General features: G+C 43.9%; 1 protein-coding gene and 1 pseudogene across 2 annotated transcripts in view; one reads left to right on the top strand and one right to left on the bottom strand.

Moving 5' to 3' along the window:
- The window catches only part of Mipep (mitochondrial intermediate peptidase), a 172,895-nt gene that overhangs the window by 37,625 nt on the left and 115,975 nt on the right, over nucleotides 1-19,295 (top strand). Inside the window, exons 11-13 of the mRNA XM_004631111.2 lie at nucleotides 14,987-15,140; nucleotides 16,562-16,639; nucleotides 18,067-18,271. Of these exons, the coding sequence (XP_004631168.1) occupies nucleotides 14,987-15,140; nucleotides 16,562-16,639; nucleotides 18,067-18,271 (437 nt within the window). The remainder of the gene's footprint in view (nucleotides 1-14,986; nucleotides 15,141-16,561; nucleotides 16,640-18,066; nucleotides 18,272-19,295) is intronic.
- Nucleotides 6,307-7,889, bottom strand: LOC105742150 (annotated as a pseudogene). The gene has a single exon (XR_001117092.2). The product of XR_001117092.2 is annotated as a vimentin-like (transcript).

Genomic DNA, 19,295 nt, shown 5'->3' with positions numbered 1-19,295 from the left:
ACAAGCGCATTGGCTGTCCATGGCATGGCCCTTTCCATGAGCTGACAGTACATGAGGCTGCATGTGCCCACCCAACCAAGACAGGCAACGAGCTGATGGAGATATTAGATGAAATGGACCAGAGCCATCGCAAGGAAATGCAGCTCTACAACAGTATCTTTAGCCTGCTCAGCTTTGAGAAAATCGGCTACACAGTTGTTCCTCCAAAGCTTGTGCGCCTCCGTTTGCCATAATCCTGTTTGACTTGCCTTGTGACAAGTAGAACTTGCTGTATCTGGAAGTCCAGTTCCGGCCATATCGCACAGATGACTTTATCACGCGCCTCTACTATGAGACACCACGGTTCACAGTGCTGAACCAGACATGGGTCCTGAAAGCTCGTGTGAATGACTCAGAGCGCAACCCCAACCTGTCGTGCAAGCGTACGCTTTCCTTCCAGCTCCTCCTCAAGAGTAAAGTCACAGCGCCCCTGGAATGCTCCTTCCTGCTGCTTGAGGGCCCATACGATGATGTGAGGATCAGTCCTGTTATCTACCACTTTGTCTTCACCAATGAGAGCAATGAGACAGACTATGTGCCCCTGCCCATCATCGACTCTGTGGAGTGCAACAAGCTGCTAGCTGCCAAGAACATCAACCTGCGGCTCTTCCTCTTTCAGATACAGAAGTAGGATGGACCCAAGACTCCTGAGGAGCAGAGGGCCATGGCCTGGCACCACTTTCCTCTTCACCCTTGGCTTGGCAGTGGCTTCACACAACTATCTGATCATTTTAGGAAAGGAGGAGAACAAGCAAAATCAAACACTGGGAAAGTCTGCATGTGTGTGTGATGCAGTCCCCACCTCCAGCTCCCCACTCCCCCTGCCACCCCTTTCCCAGGGCAGCTGGAGGCTGGGCTGACCTCAGAGGAGACGGTGCTCTGGGCTCCTCAGGCTCAGGGCCAGCAGCAAGGAGGGTGAGAAGCCTTCGGCCCCTCTCCAATCCCATCCTCAGCTTGGTTGCACTTCCTGCCCTGGTTGCTGGCTGGGCTCAGGGGTCCTCGTGGACTGCAGAAGGTGATTTGATTGTGATTAAAAAGGCAGCCTTGTTAAAAAAAAAAAAAAAAAAAAGTTTATATCCCTACTAATTTTACATACCCAATAGAATTTTTTAAAAATCTCAGAATCTTACTCTTTACTCACTGATTAATATTTTCTTCGTGTAACTAATTTAAGATATATAGTGTAAGAGAGTTATGATTGATTTGGTTTTTAAAAAGTTTTTCTTGGTTATTTGATTGGTTTTAAGCTTTAAAATGTTTTGTTACAATGCACCATTGGAGTATCAAGTAAAGGATACATTAAAGTATCAAGTAAAGGTTCCTCTCCAAAATCAGACTTCATTTTTTGTCATTTGTTGTAAAAGCATGAAACTATAAATTTATATGTCCTTTCTGCACCAGTAGAATGAAATGTCCTTAGAGAATGTGTTGAAGAGCTTGGCCACTTAATATTCATTTATTTTCCTCTCTTTGGCCTCTGTCTGTTACTGTTCCCCAAGTCAATCTCACTTGCAAAGCGTGATGGTGTCCTACCCCTTAGGTAATAGTATTTGATCAGCTACTGATTTTTGCACATGTATCCTAAATTCAGGTTCTCATGGTCACAAATATCCTGCTCCTTTCTTCCCCAGTTATTAGTTATATCAGTCGATGATTGCAGTACGTAATGTTCCTTGTGTGGAGTCGGTGCATGTACGTAGCACTTCTTAGTTCTTTGTTACCCCTTTTCCCTCCCTTTCTGCCCACCTCCCTCTGTCTCTTGGTCTTCTTTCCATTGGCACAAACTCTCTCCTTACTGCCTGTTGTCTTTTATTTTGCTCTTTGTTTGTATTTGGGTTTCTCATATGAGAAGCCATGCGCTATTTAAGCTTGTGTGTCTGATTTGCTTCATTTAACATTACGGCCTCAAGGTGCATCCGTTGTCCTTCAGATTACTGAAGTTGGTTCTTTTTTGTGGCAGAGGAGTAATCCTTTAGTGTCATCACCGTATTTTCTTTTATTTAGCTGTTATGAATTGTGCTGCTATAAACATGGATATGTTCTGGCAAATGCAAGGGCATGAGTTCATCCCGTTCTACCAAAAAACCCAAACAACAACGACAAAAAAACCCCCGATGGATATGCATGTGTTGTCGTAATACTGTGTCTTAAATGCATTTGGGAAGATACCTGGAAGGGACTAGCTGAGGCAAAGGGAATTTCTACTTTGTTTTTTGATGGCTCTCCATATTGATTTCTTTGTTGGGTTATGCTAACTTATATTCCCATTCCTTTAGAGTTGAAAGCAGTCTAATTTGTTTTTTAAAATTCTTTCAAAGAAAGATTGGGCCTTTTGCTTGCCCTGTGAGAGGTTTAGCATAAAGAGGCTGGGGTGTAGTTGACTGAGCACGCACCTCACGTGCACTGGCGGTGGGGTCCGTCCCTCAGCACCACTGAAAGCAGAAGTTATGCCATAAAGAAATACTAAAAGTTGCTTATTAATGCTATCCGTGGTTAGATAAAATATTTGGTCTACCCTTTGCCTTTAGAAGTAATGCACAGTGGATGTACTTGGCTTTCTATCTTGTGCAACTGTGAATGTGTGTGGTATTCTTTCTGCATTCTGTCTCTCAACCCTGATTATTTTAATGAATACCTTTGCCTTAAAGTGATGCTTTTATCATTTAACTGTACTGTATTAATATAGCCTGCACCAGTGGTGGTCTGTGAAATTTTAGATAAGAATATCTAAGATTTGGAAAGGTTTAGTGATTATAATCCATAAGAGTTTAAAGAATATGCATTACTTAGCTATTTGAGATCCCTGAGAAGTTTGATGTGATCTTAAGCAAAAATTCAATTAAAGCCTAGCGGTTCTTTCTCCTCCATAGCTACTGAAAAGACAGCATGGGAAAATCTTTGTTTGTGGGCTTGGCTCTGGAGTCAGTACTTCAAGATCCCTTCGAGTTTTCTGCAGGCCACAACTAGTGTCTTTCTGCCCACATCCACCGTGGAAAGAGTAGAAATTCCTGAGGCAGCTGGCAGTGTGGCTGGAGGCACACCCTGCAGTCATCTGGAGGGCCTGACAAGCCCTGGAGCCATCACTGATGAGCTACATGATATGTGGCAGGTCGCTGTCAGCCTCCCAGCACTGTGGCAGGATGACCTATAATGTGCTGTCTTTGGACTTACTTTGTCGGTCAGGGCCGAAGGAGATCATGGTTGCACTGTTAGTCACATAACGTTCTCGTATGACACTGCCCATCTGTGGACTGTCTTCTAGAAAGAGTCCACTCTGAGGTATGTTTTAAATGCTCTCTCAAATCTTTTGAAGAAGAGACCAATTCTTTAGTGAAAAGACTCATCCAAAACATCCAGAATGTACTAAATAAGCATACGAGTTGCAGAATGCCCTTAGGGAACCTCTGGTGACCGTGAGCAATGAGTTCTGAGAGGGAGAAATCCAGCTTGCCAGGGTGCCCAGAGGTGCCCCGCCTCTGGCCTGCAGGATGGCTCCCTGCTGTTGGGTACTTTCCTCTGCAAGGTGCAGCGGTCCTGGCTGCCTGCAAAATAACATTGAGCTGTTTGGACAAGGTAATAAAGGAACTCTTCATAACCTGTTCTTCTTAACCAGTAAGTATGGGTCAGGGAGGTAGCCCAGTGATCTAAGCGGCTGCCTAGGCGAGCACAAGGACTCAGGTTTGATTCCTGATATCACATGCTATGCTGCCTTGCCCCAGGCATGCCGAGCCAGCCACCAAGACCAGGCATGGTGGGGCATGCCTGTAATCCCAGCTCTGGCGAGGCTGAAACACTGGGATCGCTATGAGTGAGCTGCACAGTGAGACTCTGTACCAAGAATATTTTAAAAAAACCAAACAAACCAAAAACCAGTAAATACATGCATGCTTACATTTCTCTGATAAGCAAACATCCTACAATGTTGCCTGAAACATTGATTCTGTAAAACCTTTTAAAAGATGAGTGTTTTGCAGGAGAGTTGTCTATGCCCCTGGAAGAATGCCCACAGATGGGCAGCCCCTGCGGCATGCTGGCCTGCTGTTTTGATGCATTGCCCACACTTTCTCCCTCCTTTCCCTGCAGCCAGGCTCCACATCTGTTTGCTTGGCCAGCACCTTTGTCTCCTGTTGGTGAGAACCCATGCTGGCGGGCATTCAGGGCTGGGCTCCCAGGCTGTCTTCCTTCCTGGGCAGTCTGCTCAGTTTGTAGCACCTGCACGTCTGTGCTAGCCTGGGGCAGCTCTTACCTCTACACGCTAACACTGTGTCCTGGGAGGACCCACCACTGTTTCAGAAGGGTCTTGTGCTCCTTGTGAGTCTCTGCAGAGGTTCACTTGGGGCTTTAGGAAAAATGTATTGATGGCCTTTATTCAAGCCTGTTGTCTCAACCAGTGCTTCGAAAGCACTGTGGAAAAGCAGTCCAGCTGGACATGGTGGTGCATGCCTATTATCACAGCACTTTGAAGGCTGAGGCAGGAGGATACCAAGTTTGAGCCTGGCCTGGGCAGTGAAGCAATAGCAAGATCCTGTCTTAAAACAATTTTAAAAGGGCTGGGAGTAAAGCTCAGTGTGAAATGTCAGTTCAATCTCTGGTATAGCAAAATGAAACAGAAGGACTTAATCCTATGATAAGTGTTTTGGAGTGAGAGCGTCATAATTGTTTGAATGGTGTTCTTCATATATCAGCCTTTCTGAAAGCAGTGTGGTCTGTTCTCAGAACCTCTACCCTTTTTGGAATAAGGGTTTTTTTTTTTCTTCCTCGAATGCCTTCAGGGCACTTTTGGCCAGAGAGTTGTGAGGTTCGAACTCCAGGAACCTGAGGCTGACAGCTTTGTGGAAGCAGCCACTTAAAGGACTGAGCTAGGGCCAGGCCCCCTCTACCCTTTTTCTTAGCTCTGAAGTGCCCAGCTATCCTGGAGCACAGGATGACCTGCCTCATAACTACATAGGTGTTAGCTTATATTAGTTAAAATTCCAATATTAGTTCAGTTATTTGGCTTAACTCAGTAAAGGAATTAGGGAAAAGGGGGCAGAAGAGCCTCAGAAGAGATTGTATGAATTGGGGGCTTAAACCTCTCTTTTGTGTAGCTTACCAAAAGTATGGTTGAGTTTGGGTTTGAGATTTTAATAATCTTGATTGACACAAGTGGGCAGAGAAACAGAAGTAATGGATGATTAAGGAAGGAAAATATAATAGTTTGGCTTTGAGGTTAGAAGAATAGTACAAAGCAAAGATTTATAAACCCTTGTTGAATTCATCGACTTTCAAGTTAAGACTTAAATGTGTGATTTGACACAGATGAAAAATAGAAGGGGCTTTCCTTGATTTAAGCTTTTCTTCAAGCTAACCCCAGGTACCTTTTTGCTTTAATGTTAAATACTTCAGATTTACTTCAGGCTCTTAAACATCTGCCTAAAGAAGAAAAGAGCCTACTTAGAAGTGGGAAGATAAATGAACATGTCTTAAAACTGCTGAAGATTGATCTGGGAGAGTAGTGGGCTGACAAGTTGTCGGGAAGCCTTAAGCAGCTCATTTTTCCTCCGAGTTTTAGTATTAGATGCTCCACAGAAGAGGGAAATCTGTTCCTTCATCTGTGAAAGTTATGAAGTGAAGTGATTTTGTTTGAAATTAAAGTTCATTTTTGAAAAGATAGTACATTTACATGGTACAAAAAGTTAAAACAATGTTCAATAATTGTCAATTAAGAAATGTTACCATCCACCCCACGTCCATCCCAGAGGTCATTATTTTACATTTGATTAATCCTTCTAGTATTGAGTTTTATTTTTAATGTTTTCAGAACATTGTCTTTTTTTCTTCTATTAATGAATCATATTTCATTTGCTTTCATGTTTTCTCACATTACAATGTCATTGGGAAGAGGAGGTCAGTGTTGTATTTTCCTTGTTAAGATATAGTCTCAAAGTCTCAAGAGCACTCACATAGTGAAATAAGGATGTTTGGATTTTATTTTATTTAATTTATTTATTTATTTTTGGAGTTTTTCCAAAGATTTATTGAAGCAGAAACAAGTTGGTCAGATACTTGCTGGAAAAAAGCAGTTTTAATGGTATTCAATAATACTTCTTAAAAAGTATTCTAGCACAAGACTTCTTTGTAAACTAGATTATGTTGTAAACTTTTTTCTAACTCTTTTAGGAGTATTTGTTAAGAACTAGAGTTTACTTCTATTCCAAATCTATCTTGCGCTCTTGAAAAACTGCAGAAAGGCACTTGAAAGCTGTTTCTCTAAGATACGGAATTCTCTTTTATTCTTGCTGGTAATATACTGCTGCACGAGGGATGTGCACTTTTTATTCAAGGTCATCGTGATGCTGAGAAGTCTCGTTGGTAACCTGTCCATCTCTAGTTTCAACTGTCTTAATCAGAAGTGTCCTTTTTGAGTGCGTGTCAACCAGAGGGAGAGATTCCAGATTAGTTTCCCTTAGGTTCAGGGAAGAAAAGTTTAGAAGAGGCAGAGAGAATTCTTGCTCTCCTCGCCCTCCAGCAGCTTCCTGTAGGTGGCGATCTCAATGTCAAGAGCCATCTTAACATTGAGCAGGTCTTGGTATTCACGAAGGTGACATGCCATCTCTTCCTTCATGTTCTGAATCTCATCCTGCAGACGCCCAGTGGTGTCTTGGTAATTAGCAGCTTTGACAACAAAGTTCTCCTCCATTTCATGCATCTCGTGTTCCAGGGACTCGTTCATTCCTTAGTGCATCCACTTCACAGGTGAGGGATTGCACCTGTTTCCGGTACTCATTGGACTCCTGCTTGGCCTGGCGCAGGACATCATTGTTCCGATTAGCAGCCTCAGAGAGGTCAGAAAACTTGGACTTGTACCATTCCTCCGCCTCCTGGAGGTTCTTGGCAGCCACACTCTCATACTGCTGATGTATGTCACGCAGGGCAGCCGTGAGGTCAGACTTCGAAACATCCATGTCAATCTGGACATGCTGTTCATGAATCTGTGCTTGTAGCTCCTGGATCTCCTCATCATGCAGTTTCTTCAAAAAGGCAATCTCTTCCTGCAAGGATTCCACCTTACATTCAAGGTCAAGACGTGACAGACATGCATTGTCTACGTCCTGTCTGAAAGACTGCAGGGTGCCTTCTGCTTCCTCTCTCTGCATCATCTCTTCCTGCAGTTTCTCCCGGAGGCGCATGATGTCCTCGGTCAGGTTGTCGCGCTCCACCTCCATGCGCACTTTGTCGTTGGTGAGCTGGTCCACCTGCTGGCGCAGCTCTCGCATCTCCTCCTCGTAGAGGTCCCCCAGGCGTGACTTGCCCTGGCCCTTGAGCTGTTTCGAGCTCGGCCAGCAGGATCTTGTTCTGTTGCTCCAGGAAGTGCACCTTGTCGATGTAGTTGGCGAATCGGTCGTTCAGCTCTTGCAGCTCCACCTTCTCGTTGGTGCGGGTGTTCTTGAACTCGGTGTTGATGGCGTCGGCCAGCGAGAAGTCCACCGAGTCCTGCAGCAGCCGCACCCCTGGCACGCTGCTCTGCAGGTGCATGGCAGAAGAGCGAGTGACATAGACGCCATCGGGGGACGAGGCATAGAGGCTGCGGCTCGTGCTGGGGCACAGTGCGCTGCCCAGGCTGTAGCTGCGGGTGGAGGTGGTCATGTAGCTCCGGCTAGAGCTCGGCCGGCTGGCGGTGCCGGAGCTGCCGAACATCCTGCGGTAGGAGGACGAGGACATGGACCTGGAGGACATACTGGCGGAGGGAGAGTGACGGTGGGCCGTGCGATCGGCTCCGGGAGCAGAGGCGAGCGAGCGAGGGCGAGGTGGGTGCTGGCGGGAAAGCGCTGCCTTGTCTCTGGCGCGGAGACCCCGGAGCAAGAGTGGCAGAGGACCTGGATTTTAAATTATAGAAATCACTGGGCTCTCACAGAAGAACTTTTGTTTGGTATGTGCAATTGTATACTCTAACTCAGTTCCCCACACCTGATGACCCCAGGAGCTGTGATTGAAGAGACCATGTCGTTTGTCCTCAAGGACCTTTGGGATTTATCTGCTTTCTTTCTTTCTTTCTTTCTTTTTTTCCTCTGGTTGCTTTCCAGTGATGCATTTCAATGGTTCTTTTTGGTGCCATGCCTGTAAGCTGGATGCTATATCCAAAGACTTGATATTAAATATGTTCCATTTTGGCCAAGGACAATCATGAGTGACAATAGGTATTTCTTCATATCAAAACACATAAAATAAAAATATCAGACACCAGCCTTCCCCTCTCTTGGCGGTGCAAAGGTTGACTCTTAAGATGGAGTGAAGCCAGCCTGATCTGCGAAATCTACTTGGGTATTTTTCTCCTAACCAGGAAGTAATTTGAGTGGTGGTGTTGGCACCTAGTGCCTCATCAGTAGTTAATCTAATGGCTTTAACACCCTTTGGTAGTCTTGACATGAATACTTATTTTAAACTGCCAGTTTTCGAAATAAAGATTCAATAGTTTCAAGAAATGATGTCCAGTGATTATTTTTTGGCTCTCTCTATAGAAAGTGTCACTCTGAACTTAGGAATTTCATTGATTCATTGTGTTTTCATTTTAGTCATGCCAAAATTGTTGGCCAATTACACCAAAACTTTTTAATAGCTTGATTTTTTAACTCAGTCTTTTAGGAGATTATTCAAGGAAATGCAAAACACCTGCTTTATGGGACCTAGTTGTACTGAGAACCATTAGTTGCCTTCCTGCAAGTTGATTCCAATTCTGAGTCAGGAGCTCCCATGATGTGGGCAGAGTCTGAGAGTGGCATAGGTACTTCTTTTTCTGTTTGCTCTTGTTTTCTAACTTTTTGTTTTTTAAAGGCAGTGTCTCACTGTCTTTTTTTTTTTTTTTTTAAATCTATTTGGTACAGGGTCTCACTATGCATCTTGGACTTGTAGTGATTCTCCTATTTACAACCTCCCAACGGTCTCCAGCTCAGCATGGCATATGGGACTGGGGATCAAACCCTGGTCCCTGTGCTTGTCTCACTGTGTCATTTGGGCTGGCCTTGGACTCATGCTAATCCTGCTTCAGCCTTCTGAGTGCTTGGATTACAGGCATGTGCTACCATGCATGGTATCCAACTAGTTTTAAGGGTAAAACATATTTAAAACTAAAAGGAAAAAATACATTTTAAATGTGTAATAAAAGAATTCATGTGTTACTGGTGAGGGTGGAGAGAAAGAAGAAAAAAAGAAAAGGTGGGATGACTACTGGTGAACAGGAAAAGGAAAATAAGGCAGTGTTCTTGGAGCGACACCCTTGTAATCTCGGCACTCTGGGAATCTAAGGCAGGAAGAACATGAGTTCAGTCATAGCCTGTGCAACTAGTTACTTAGACCCTGTCTTAAAAAATGAAGAGGACTAGGAATGTAGGTCAGTGTGAAGCCCCGTTATCGAGTAGCTTGCTTATAAAAAATGACTTGCCGTCTAAACATCACTCGGCTTGGGGTTACTCACCTCTCCTTCTAGAGTTGAATTCCTGGTTCTTCTGGTCTCCCAACAGACAAAGGGTTGAATAAAATGAACAAAAAGCAGTGGCAAAGCTTATTGGAGAAAGCAAAAGCAAAGAATGGGAGAGAAACAGGCTCTGCAGGGCAAGCTTGGGCTGAGTAAATAGAAAAGAGGGAGAGCACAAAGATCAAAGCCCCCGCTGTGCTGGGAGACTGAGTGGGCTGCTGGGAAGAGCTACAGCAGCCCGCTGTGCTGGGAGACTGAGTGGGCTGCTGGGAAGAGCTACAGCAGCCCCCTGTGCTCGCCTAGGAGCGCTGGCAGTCTTCATCTTCTCCCCCAGGGATCTTGGGTTGGAACAATTCTGCCTGAATTCCTAGTCAGGGCTACCACTTGTTCCTTCTTATGAGGGTTTTGCTTCTCTGGCGAAAGTGCACCTGAACAGTGTGTCCCAGCACTTCAGTATCTACTGTACCATTCTCCCTACAGCAAGCTGAATGACGGATGGTTTCGAAGAAGAGTTGGCTTCAGCCTCTCTGGTCAGGCTTCGTTACCTGGTACCACTTCTTTTTATTGTCTGTTCTCTGCGTTCAAGCCTGCTGCGGCCTCACTTTCCTGCTTGTCCAGGATGGTGATAGAATTGCACTTTGTCTAGTCTTGATTTCTGTTAATCATAATTTCCACTGACCTCTGCAGCCAGTTCACCATTAAGGAAAATCACTTCTGCTCATAAGGACGTTTGGCTAGAGCAGTGTTCTTGCTGCTAGCTGTAGAAGTCCTGGTACAACTACATGAGCCACGGGGAATTCTTTATGGTGTGGAGGAGGGATGTGTCTTCTCATTTTTAGTACTGTGTAATTACTGAAGAGCCAACACATTCCAGTATCTTTCACTGCTTCTTTACCTTTATTTAACTGGCCAAAGTAGTGTTTCACCATCTGGCATTCTGACAAAACAGTTCAAGATCTCATTCAGCGATAGCATTGTAATCATACTCAGCCCTTCCTGATGCCACAAACATTTGGTTTCTTTTACTTTTGATGAAGTTAAAGATCATTTCTCGGACCGTATCGCTGTGTGCTATGTTCTTTCCAAGAGGGCGGTTTCCCCTGGCCCGCTCGCCGCCTCTGGTGGGCCTGTTGCTGTGGTGTTGTCTCGCCCCTGATCACTTAGCCAAGAGGGTGAGGCCCAGGCTGTGGTTACGTGCAACTTCACGTGGGACCCACCGACTGCTCTCAGTTGTGTTCTGTGTTTTCACAGAGTTCAGGGCCAAGGTTTCTGGAAGTAATGTCCAAGTTCTTTATTTAATTCCTGTGCATTGAGATTGAAATGTAAGTCTGGTTTAGAGTGTGCTTCAGAGGGCTGGCCAAATAACTCAGTGGATTAAAGCACCTGCAAGCAGGTGCAGGGGTCAGGGGTTCGTATCCCCCAGCCTGCGGTGCTGGCCCCACCCCTGGGGTACGCTGACATGGCAATTGAGACTGGGCGAGGTGGCGCCTCTTGTCATCCCAGCTCTTGGGAGGCTGTAAACAGGCAGATTACTATCAGTCTAATCTGGTAGTGAGACCGTGAACACCCTGTAGACCCTTCCTTAAAATAAAAAAAAAAAAAAAAAAAAAGTGTGCTTCAGAGAAGCATACGTTATTGCTTAGAATCTAAATGAAGAATTCTTCAGTTGAAGAATTTCTTCATTGATATTTTTGTACTCCAATCATAATTAATGTTCCTAGTGAGAATTTTGATGTATTGCTAAATTCTGTTGTTTGCTTTTGTTTTTTGGTGCTAGGGAAAATTACTGAGCTCTAGCTCCAAACTTCATTTCTGTTTTGCGTAATAAAAGTGATCTGATCATTTTAGTAGCATTTTACTATGCTGGTTACGTTGGATTTTCTGTGTTTTAAATTTTTTTAAGTTAAGTAATTTCTTTTTGAACTCTCCTAACTAGCTGTAATGCACTATTGTCATCAGCTCTATATTGATTATAATATTTTTTTGTGTTTTGAAAATTAGAAATTTCTAAATTTACATGTAGCATATTTTTAACTAGAACAGTGATACATTCTGTAACTGTAGTAAATAATAGTTTTCTTCCAAAAGTCAAAATTCCTTATTTGTGGAACCAAATCAGTGGAATTCTTTGCAAAAAATAATAAAATTCTCTTAGAAAACTTTGGAAGAGCCCATAATAGCCCATGCCTTTATTCCTAGCCATTGGGGGTGGGGGGCGTGGGGACTGTTGGGGTTGGGGTGGGGCTGAGGCTGGAGGATCACTTGAGTCCAGGAATTTTTGAGATCAACCGGAGTAACAGGGCCCCATGGAGGTGGAGACTAGAGTTGGCTGTGATGATGTCAGGGGTGGCATTGTAATTAAATCCTTAAAATACATTGGCATGTTGTTCGTTTGCTTTGCTTTGTTTTCTGAAACAGATGATGTGCTGTCTGCTGTGCTTTCCCATGGTTTGGATTTCTATGGTAGGGGAAAGGTTCTTAATATGGAGTATCTACAGAAATGAGGTTGGGACCAAGATGTTGGAGCTGCCTCTTCTCAGCAGAGTTTGCTGTGCCCAGTGAGGCAGGAGGAGCGGCTACATCCTGGGTCTGTCCAGTTGGCCATAGTCACAGCATCCAGGGCTCCCAAGGCGTGTGAGGCCGTGACCTGTTACTTCTGCAGCACCACATCTCGTTAGAGATGTAAACTTTGAGCGTAATAGACCAGACTGCAGGGCTGTTCTGCCTTTGACCAGCCAGGCATAAAGGACTGTACCTGGGTCTCTGAGTATACTTTCACATAATACAGTACTACTACTTGGATAGTAGAAGACCCTTAGTAAGTTGCTGACTTTTATCTCACTTATCTTTAAAATATAATCACTTAATGTTATGTTATTATTTTGAATAAGCATCCCTTAAGAATGAGAAAGGTTAAAATTGAAAAATTCCTATAATCAAATGGAAATATAACATAGCAGAAACTCTGTGATACAGCAAAGGCAGTTGTAAGTGGGGAGTTTATGGTTCTGTCTACCTTAAAAAAAGGGGGGGCAGCGAGATAGCTCAATGAAGTAAATACCTGCTTCGGCAAGTGCAGGGACCAGAGTTTGATCCCTGTCCCACATGCTGTACCAGCTCTGTACCTGGGGTGTGCTGAGACAGCAAATAAGTCCTGGTGTGGTGGCGCACGCCTGTAATCTCTGCACTTGGGAGGCTGAAAACAGGAGGATCACTAGGAGTCTGATCTGTGTAGTGAGACCCTATAGACCCGGTACTAAATACAAAGAAAAAAAATATAAGGCCAGGGATAGGAGGATCACTGAGTCTGAGCTGTGTAGCAAGACCCTCTACCAAAGAAAGAAAGAAAGGAAAGAAATCAATCAGGCAAGCAATCAATCAATCTGAGATTAAAAAAAAAAAAACAAATCATGCTGCACCTCTTGGTTATAGAAAAACAAGAAAACCCAAACCCAACAGAATGAAAAGAAATAAGAACAGATAATAGATAATATTAATAGATAATGTCTATTAATGAGGTAGACTAAAAGAATAATACACAGGAGCAGTAAAACAAAGGATTTGCTCTTTGAAAAGATAAACAGATTGATAAAGCCAAACTAATCAGAAGAGGAGAAAAGACCCAAGAGATTGAAAAGGGGGTGCTACAACAAACATCACTGAAGTTCAGTGAGAGTGGTGTTGCTGCAAACGTGGTGTGCATGTGTCTCTGTGGTGTGATGCCGGATGATCCCCAGGAGGACAGTAGCTGGGTCACGTGGAATTTCTAGTTTGAGTTGTTGACAGGTGGCCCCACCAATTTCCAGAGTGATCTTTTTTTTTTTTCATTTATTTATTTAGTGTGTGTGTGTGTGTGTGTGTGTGTGTGGCCAGCTCAGCCCACCAGGGGGTGGGGCTGGCTGGCATGTGGTGCTGGGGGATTGAACCGCGGTCCCTGTGCTTTGCTAAGCTTGTTCTAAGTAGGTGCTTTAGATCACTGAGCCATCTCGCCAGCCCCTCCAGAGTGATCTTACTGGTTTACACTGTGGCAGTACTGCAGGCCGTGCCTTTCCCCAACGCCTGCCGGCATCCGTTCTTGCTTGATTTCTTGATGGCGGCTGGTCCTTTTTCACCATTTAGTGTCTCTCCTGTCCCCGCAGTACACTGTCTAGCTGTTCCCTAATGGCTCTGCTTTCTCCTTTGCCTTCCCCCTTTTCCTCTGGAGGCACAGCGTGTGCTCCTGGCTCTGCCTACTGCATCTGCTCCCCGGGTGGCTCCACAGCCTCCTGCAGCACGAACATTGTGTTTCTGTGAAAAAGTGGACCAGTAATTACGCTGAATTTTGATAGTTTTCTAGGATCTTGTGCAATTTATGTTCACTCAAAAATCCAATCATTGATTTAGTAACAAGTAAACACAAAGAATGGAAATGTAATGAGTATCCACAGTTATTCTAGAGCATTATTTTTGGTGGTGGTTATAAATTTTGGCCTGACTTAATGACTCAGTGAACATTCAAATCACATATTTTGTGTCTGCATTGGCTTATGTTGAAAGACATCGGGCGGTGGTGGCAAACATGTTGTGCCACAAAAGGCTGCTTGTTGTCATTGGAAACTCTGAAAGGTTCACCATTACTGATAGAGGGCATAGAAAAGTTATTTTTAGGTGAATAGTTATGCTTAGGAGCTGTGTTGTTCTTAAGATCTATAACGGTAAAAGACATACATTAAAATTAGGTTGTTTCTATTTCAGACAGTTGTCTATAAACAACCATTTTACCAGATGAGAACTTTAAAATCACTTAGTGTGCCTCAGTTTATAATAGTTATGTGCAATAATCACACTTTTTAAAGGATGTAGTACATGCTATAAAGTGAAACTTTCCATTATAATTGGAGAGGGTTATATTTTATATGTAAATATGTTTGAAAGAGTATGTGTAGTATGGGCACTGCTTGATTAACCCAGTGAAAGAAAAAACCAGAGAAAAGATCGAGACCTGGGACTAAGGTACCTACCTCAGTCACTGCATTCCTAGTAGTATTAGTTACAGAGGATTATTCTTAAGAAACCTGTGTCTCCACACCCTCAAATGATAGAAGCATGATGGCGTCTTCCTCTCTGCCAGGGATGGGTTCCAGGATCCCTTATAAATACCAGAATTCAAGATACTTGGGCCCTATGAAATGGGCTAGTATTTGGCTACTCCTTGTAACATGAATACAGTGAGCATGCTATGCAAATAGTTGTTATCCTGAACTGTTCAGGGAGTGATATCAAGAATAAAAGTGTGTATGTGTTCAGTGTAGCTATAGTTTGTTTTCCTAAATATTGCTCTTGAAGTGGTTTCAAATCTTGAATGTGAAACCTGAGAATATGGAGGACCAATTGTATGTCTGTATGTTTTGGATCTTTTTTTAGCTCATGTGACCATGAATATAAAATAAAGGGTTACCTACATATGCATTCAGACAGTGAATAACAGTGCTGTTGAACTCTTCCTTCTTCTCGCAGGTATAACATTGAGCCCAGCTTATACTGCCCGTTTTTCTCCCTCGGAGCGTGCATGGAAGGCCTGAACATCCTGTTTAATAAGCTGCTTGGTGTTTCCCTGTATGCGGAGCAGCCTGCTAAAGGCGAGGTGTGGTGCGAAGACGTCCGAAAGCTGGTAGGCTTCCCCCTCCGCCTGGCCGGCTCAGCAACTGAGTCAGTGCAGTTCCATCTCTGTGTTAGCGTCGCCCTGATGGAGAGTACCCACCGTGTTTCTCTCTTGTAAAAACAATCACGAGGGCCACTTCTGAGTTAGGACACGTGTAAAAAGGATCTGAGCGTACAGTAACCTGTGAGATAGCTGTCCAAGATGGTTTTCAGGGATGAGTTAGGCTGCGTGTTCGTATGTGCACCCTTCTGTGTTCTTGAATTCTGGTTATAGGAAAATTTGGCATTACTTCTTATAAGCCTGTAGTACCAAGTGTTTCTTTGGGCTTGCTTCCAAACTCTGTTGCTATCTTTTTTTTTTTTTCCTTTAAATTTTGCATTTATTTTTTAAAATTTTGGGACACAGTCTGCCCAAGTCTCTAAGGCACCTTTTTATTTCAGTGCAAATATCATTTCTCTGCAGAAGATTCTGGGGCTCTCGTGACCCACACAGTTGCCCTGAGGCTTTGTGCTGTTGCATCGTCCACCTTTGCTGGGCTCGTTGCACTTTACTCTGAAGAGCTGGAAGCTGTCGCTGTCCTCTCACTGTCCTCGGGCAACCTGTGCGAGCGAGAAATGAGTACAGGGAGGGCTGAAGAGTCAGGGTGGAGCAGTTTCTTCACCATGGTCACCTCTTAAGTTTCTTGTGGATCACCAACTTCCCAAAATGAGGGCCACCGAGACAGTGCGGAGCTGCAATGAAAAGCAAATCTAGTAGCAGCAAGTTGAAAGGGCAGAGTGCCAGTGAGGGCGAGCTCTCACTCCTATAGGAAGTGGGCTTCCCCCGGGAGCTCACTGCTGTTTCCCAGGAGCTGGGAGTGAGTCCTGGCACCTAGCAGACAATGTGTAGATGGTTTTTGTATGAATATATACTTAGGGAAAACTTTAAAGTGCAAAGCTAGATGGAGACCAGTGGATGTACAATCTCCTTGAAACTGTGGCTCTTTTATAATTTGTGGAAGTGAGTATGTGTAATTGGTTTCCAGCTAACACTAAGAGCTGCATTCGATTGTTTGAGTTTAAGATTTACTGTGCGCATGGTATGAAGCAAGTAGCCTTGCCTCTGATGCTGTCTCACGAGCGTGTCTCTCAGCTGTGGCAGGCTTGTGAGCATTCCCCTGTGCAGAGCTTTGGTCTAGGAAGAGGGGATCAGGCAGGGCCATGAAGAGGATCTTCTCTCCTAGACATGGAAATCCCAAACCCAAACTACTGGAGAGGTGGGGCAAGGGGAAAGTGGAGAGAGTCTGTCCTCAGACAGTGTTGGAAATAGAAAAGAAATCAAGTGTCTATATTGTGGTTATGCGTGTGGACTGTTCTTGCGTGAGGGATGTTTGCTCAGATTTAGAGTTTCTGATAGGCTCATTCACCACTAAATTTCAACGTGTTTTCTAGGCTGTTGTTCATGAGACTGAAGGATTGTTGGGGCACATTTACTGTGATTTTTTCCAGCGAGCAGAAAAACCACATCAGGTAAACTTTTCTTTGTAAAGTAGTCTATCCAGAAGTCATCAGTTTATTTGTACTAATGTGAACTTTATGTATAATTTTTACAGTTCCATAGTAGTTAAAAGGCACTAATAATAGTTTTTTAATCTGTAAGCTCAAAAATAGGATAAAATTTAAAAATAGTAAACAGAAGTGACATAAATTCTAAACCAGGCTCTCAAAAATGAAGTAAAGGAACTACAACCAGATAGTTTATGTACTTGCCCAGAAACATACAGGCAGAAGCATTGGGATTGAAACCCAGGCGTTCTGGCTAGAATCCAGGCTCTTAATACCTTTCTGCTCTTGGCAGCAAATCTAGGTTAATGTTGGCACAAGATATGTCCATATGGAAACTACCAAGCCTTAGGAAACTGTAACTCCTTAGGTGAAGACAAGGGTTGATGTCCATTCCTTTAGCAGTACTCCAGCTTTGTTGATCAGCTTCAGCAGTTTCATGCAACTGGATGGGCAATGTCTGGGGTTTGGGTGATCAGTTATAACACAAATGTACCTTATATTTGAATATAAATCGCAGTTTCCACAGATTTTAACAGGCAATAGTTTAGGAACTGTGTCAGCCATCAGCAGTGTGGCAAGATAGTACTCTGTAGTCTAGAAAGGAGGTGAGAGGCAGTGCTTTCCAGATGACATGGTAGCAGGTGTCAGAGGGCAGGGGCAGTGTGCATGTGAGCAGGGCTCCGAGTCCCATGCTCTTTCTCTTTGCCTGAATGGTGACAGGCTTCAGCTTAGTGATCAGCAGCCCCAGCTTAGAGCGGGTGTCCAGGTTTGGATTCTAGATGCAGTGGTTCTGGTTGAGCATCTTGGGACGCGGCACTTGACATTTCTAAAATTTGGTATCAGTGTTTCTCATCTGGAGAGGAAGATACCGCTTCATGGGGTTGTTGTGGGGACCAAGTGATGAAGGAGTAAGTGTGCGTTTCAGCGTGGCTCCTGTTCCAGAGCAGGGTGCTCCAGACTCCCGCTTTAGGCTTGGTCAGGGCCGTTGTGTCCAGCTGGTGAAGACAGCAGACATAGACCACATCTCCTGCTCATTGTCTGACGTGTGGTGAGGGCGCAGCGTAAGCATGGGCGCCCCTGCTCCCAGAACTGCTGTCATCCTTCCCACTTACCTGGGAGCACCTTGAGGGTGAGGATCGAAGCGCAGGGATTGCTTTGTGCTAGCATCGGGTTCAGCATCAGGTGCAGTGCTTATTGTTGGGACAGATGAAGGCATACAGGCTCTATGCATTAATTTAAAAAATTAAAACTTTTATAGAATAAAAATATATTGAAATATGTAGAACAATAATAGTTTGAACTTACTCATTTCAAAATCTTTTTGTCTTAAGAGTTTCTTACTCTAGATTCCATAATACTTTCTTCTCCTTGTGTATTTCTGATTCCTGAAGGACTGCCATTTTACAATTCGAGGAGGCCGATTAAAGGCAGATGGAGAATATCAACTCCCAGTTGTAGTTCTTATGCTGAATATTCCCCATTCCTCAAGGAATTCGCCCACTTTATTAACTCCTGGGATGATGGAAAATCTGTTCCATGAAATGGGCCATGCCATGCACTCGATGCTGGGACGAACTCGGTACCAACATGTCACCGGTAAGTAGTGAAGAGACCTTTGATTTCACAGAATCCTTTAAAAATACTCATTTTCTAAGCTGTGAGAAGGGCTTGTTATGTGGAACGCCTGACACTTGCTCATGTCTGTGGCTTTGCATCTCACGTTGCCCACCTTGTGGTCATCCAGCCTGGTCCTGTGGTGCCTTGTCTGGCCTTGCTGACTGTTCTATCCAAGGAGTGAGTCTCAGTTGTCTATCTTTTGAGTTTATGCCCTCTCGTGTTTTATTTGGAATTGGCATTTGTGGCTCTGTGCATATGTGCGTGTGTGTGTGAATAAATATGTGTTTCCTTAATGCTTACCGCAGTTGGTGAGTGCAGACGTGAGCGAATGTGGCTTCTTTAACCTAAAATAAAATAGCACCTGTTTTGGTTAAAAAAAATAAATGAAGAATGTTTAAAAAGTATGTTACAGTACTTCATAAATTTTTCTTATCCTGTCCATTGTCTCAAATTATAATTCTGCTTTAACTTTTTATACTGATACGTGTCCATATTCGGTGATTGTCCAGCTTTCCTCTTTCTTAGTTGACTTTTCTTTAAGTCTGGCGCTCACTGCCGCAAGTGGTTGGTATGTGACTCACCTGGTAAGTGGCTGCTTCCGTCGCTTGCTCACTAGCGTGCACACTCACTGCGCGGGCGGAGTGAAGGGATTTGGAAGGACTTAGGTGCACTGCACAGAATCCTGGAATGTCACTGTAGCGCTCTCCCTGGCTCTGTTGCTTTAAGTAATTTTAAATTTAAAATACTGATTTTCTTCACTGAGGATTGCTGTTGTTATGAAAAGCAGTGATAGGTAAAAGTAATTTTAAAAGAAATGAAGGAGAAAAGCTTCAATAATGGGATTCAGTGAATTACATGCAAATGCTGTATTATGAGCATTAATACTCTTATTAAGAGTATTAATTATATTACTTATAATTGTGTCTTGTGTAGCGAGCTTAGCAGAGGACAGATTTGTTCGTAGAGGGTGTGAGCCATTGCTTGCTTCTAAGGTGTTTTAGCA

The sequence above is a fragment of the Octodon degus genome, unplaced genomic scaffold (genome assembly GCF_000260255.1).
Source record: "Octodon degus isolate 3935 unplaced genomic scaffold, OctDeg1.0 scaffold00038, whole genome shotgun sequence".
Classification (NCBI taxonomy): Eukaryota; Metazoa; Chordata; class Mammalia; order Rodentia; family Octodontidae; genus Octodon; species Octodon degus.
The sequence above is the reverse complement of the archived record's forward strand: the minus strand, read 5'-3'. Positions and strand labels throughout refer to the sequence as shown.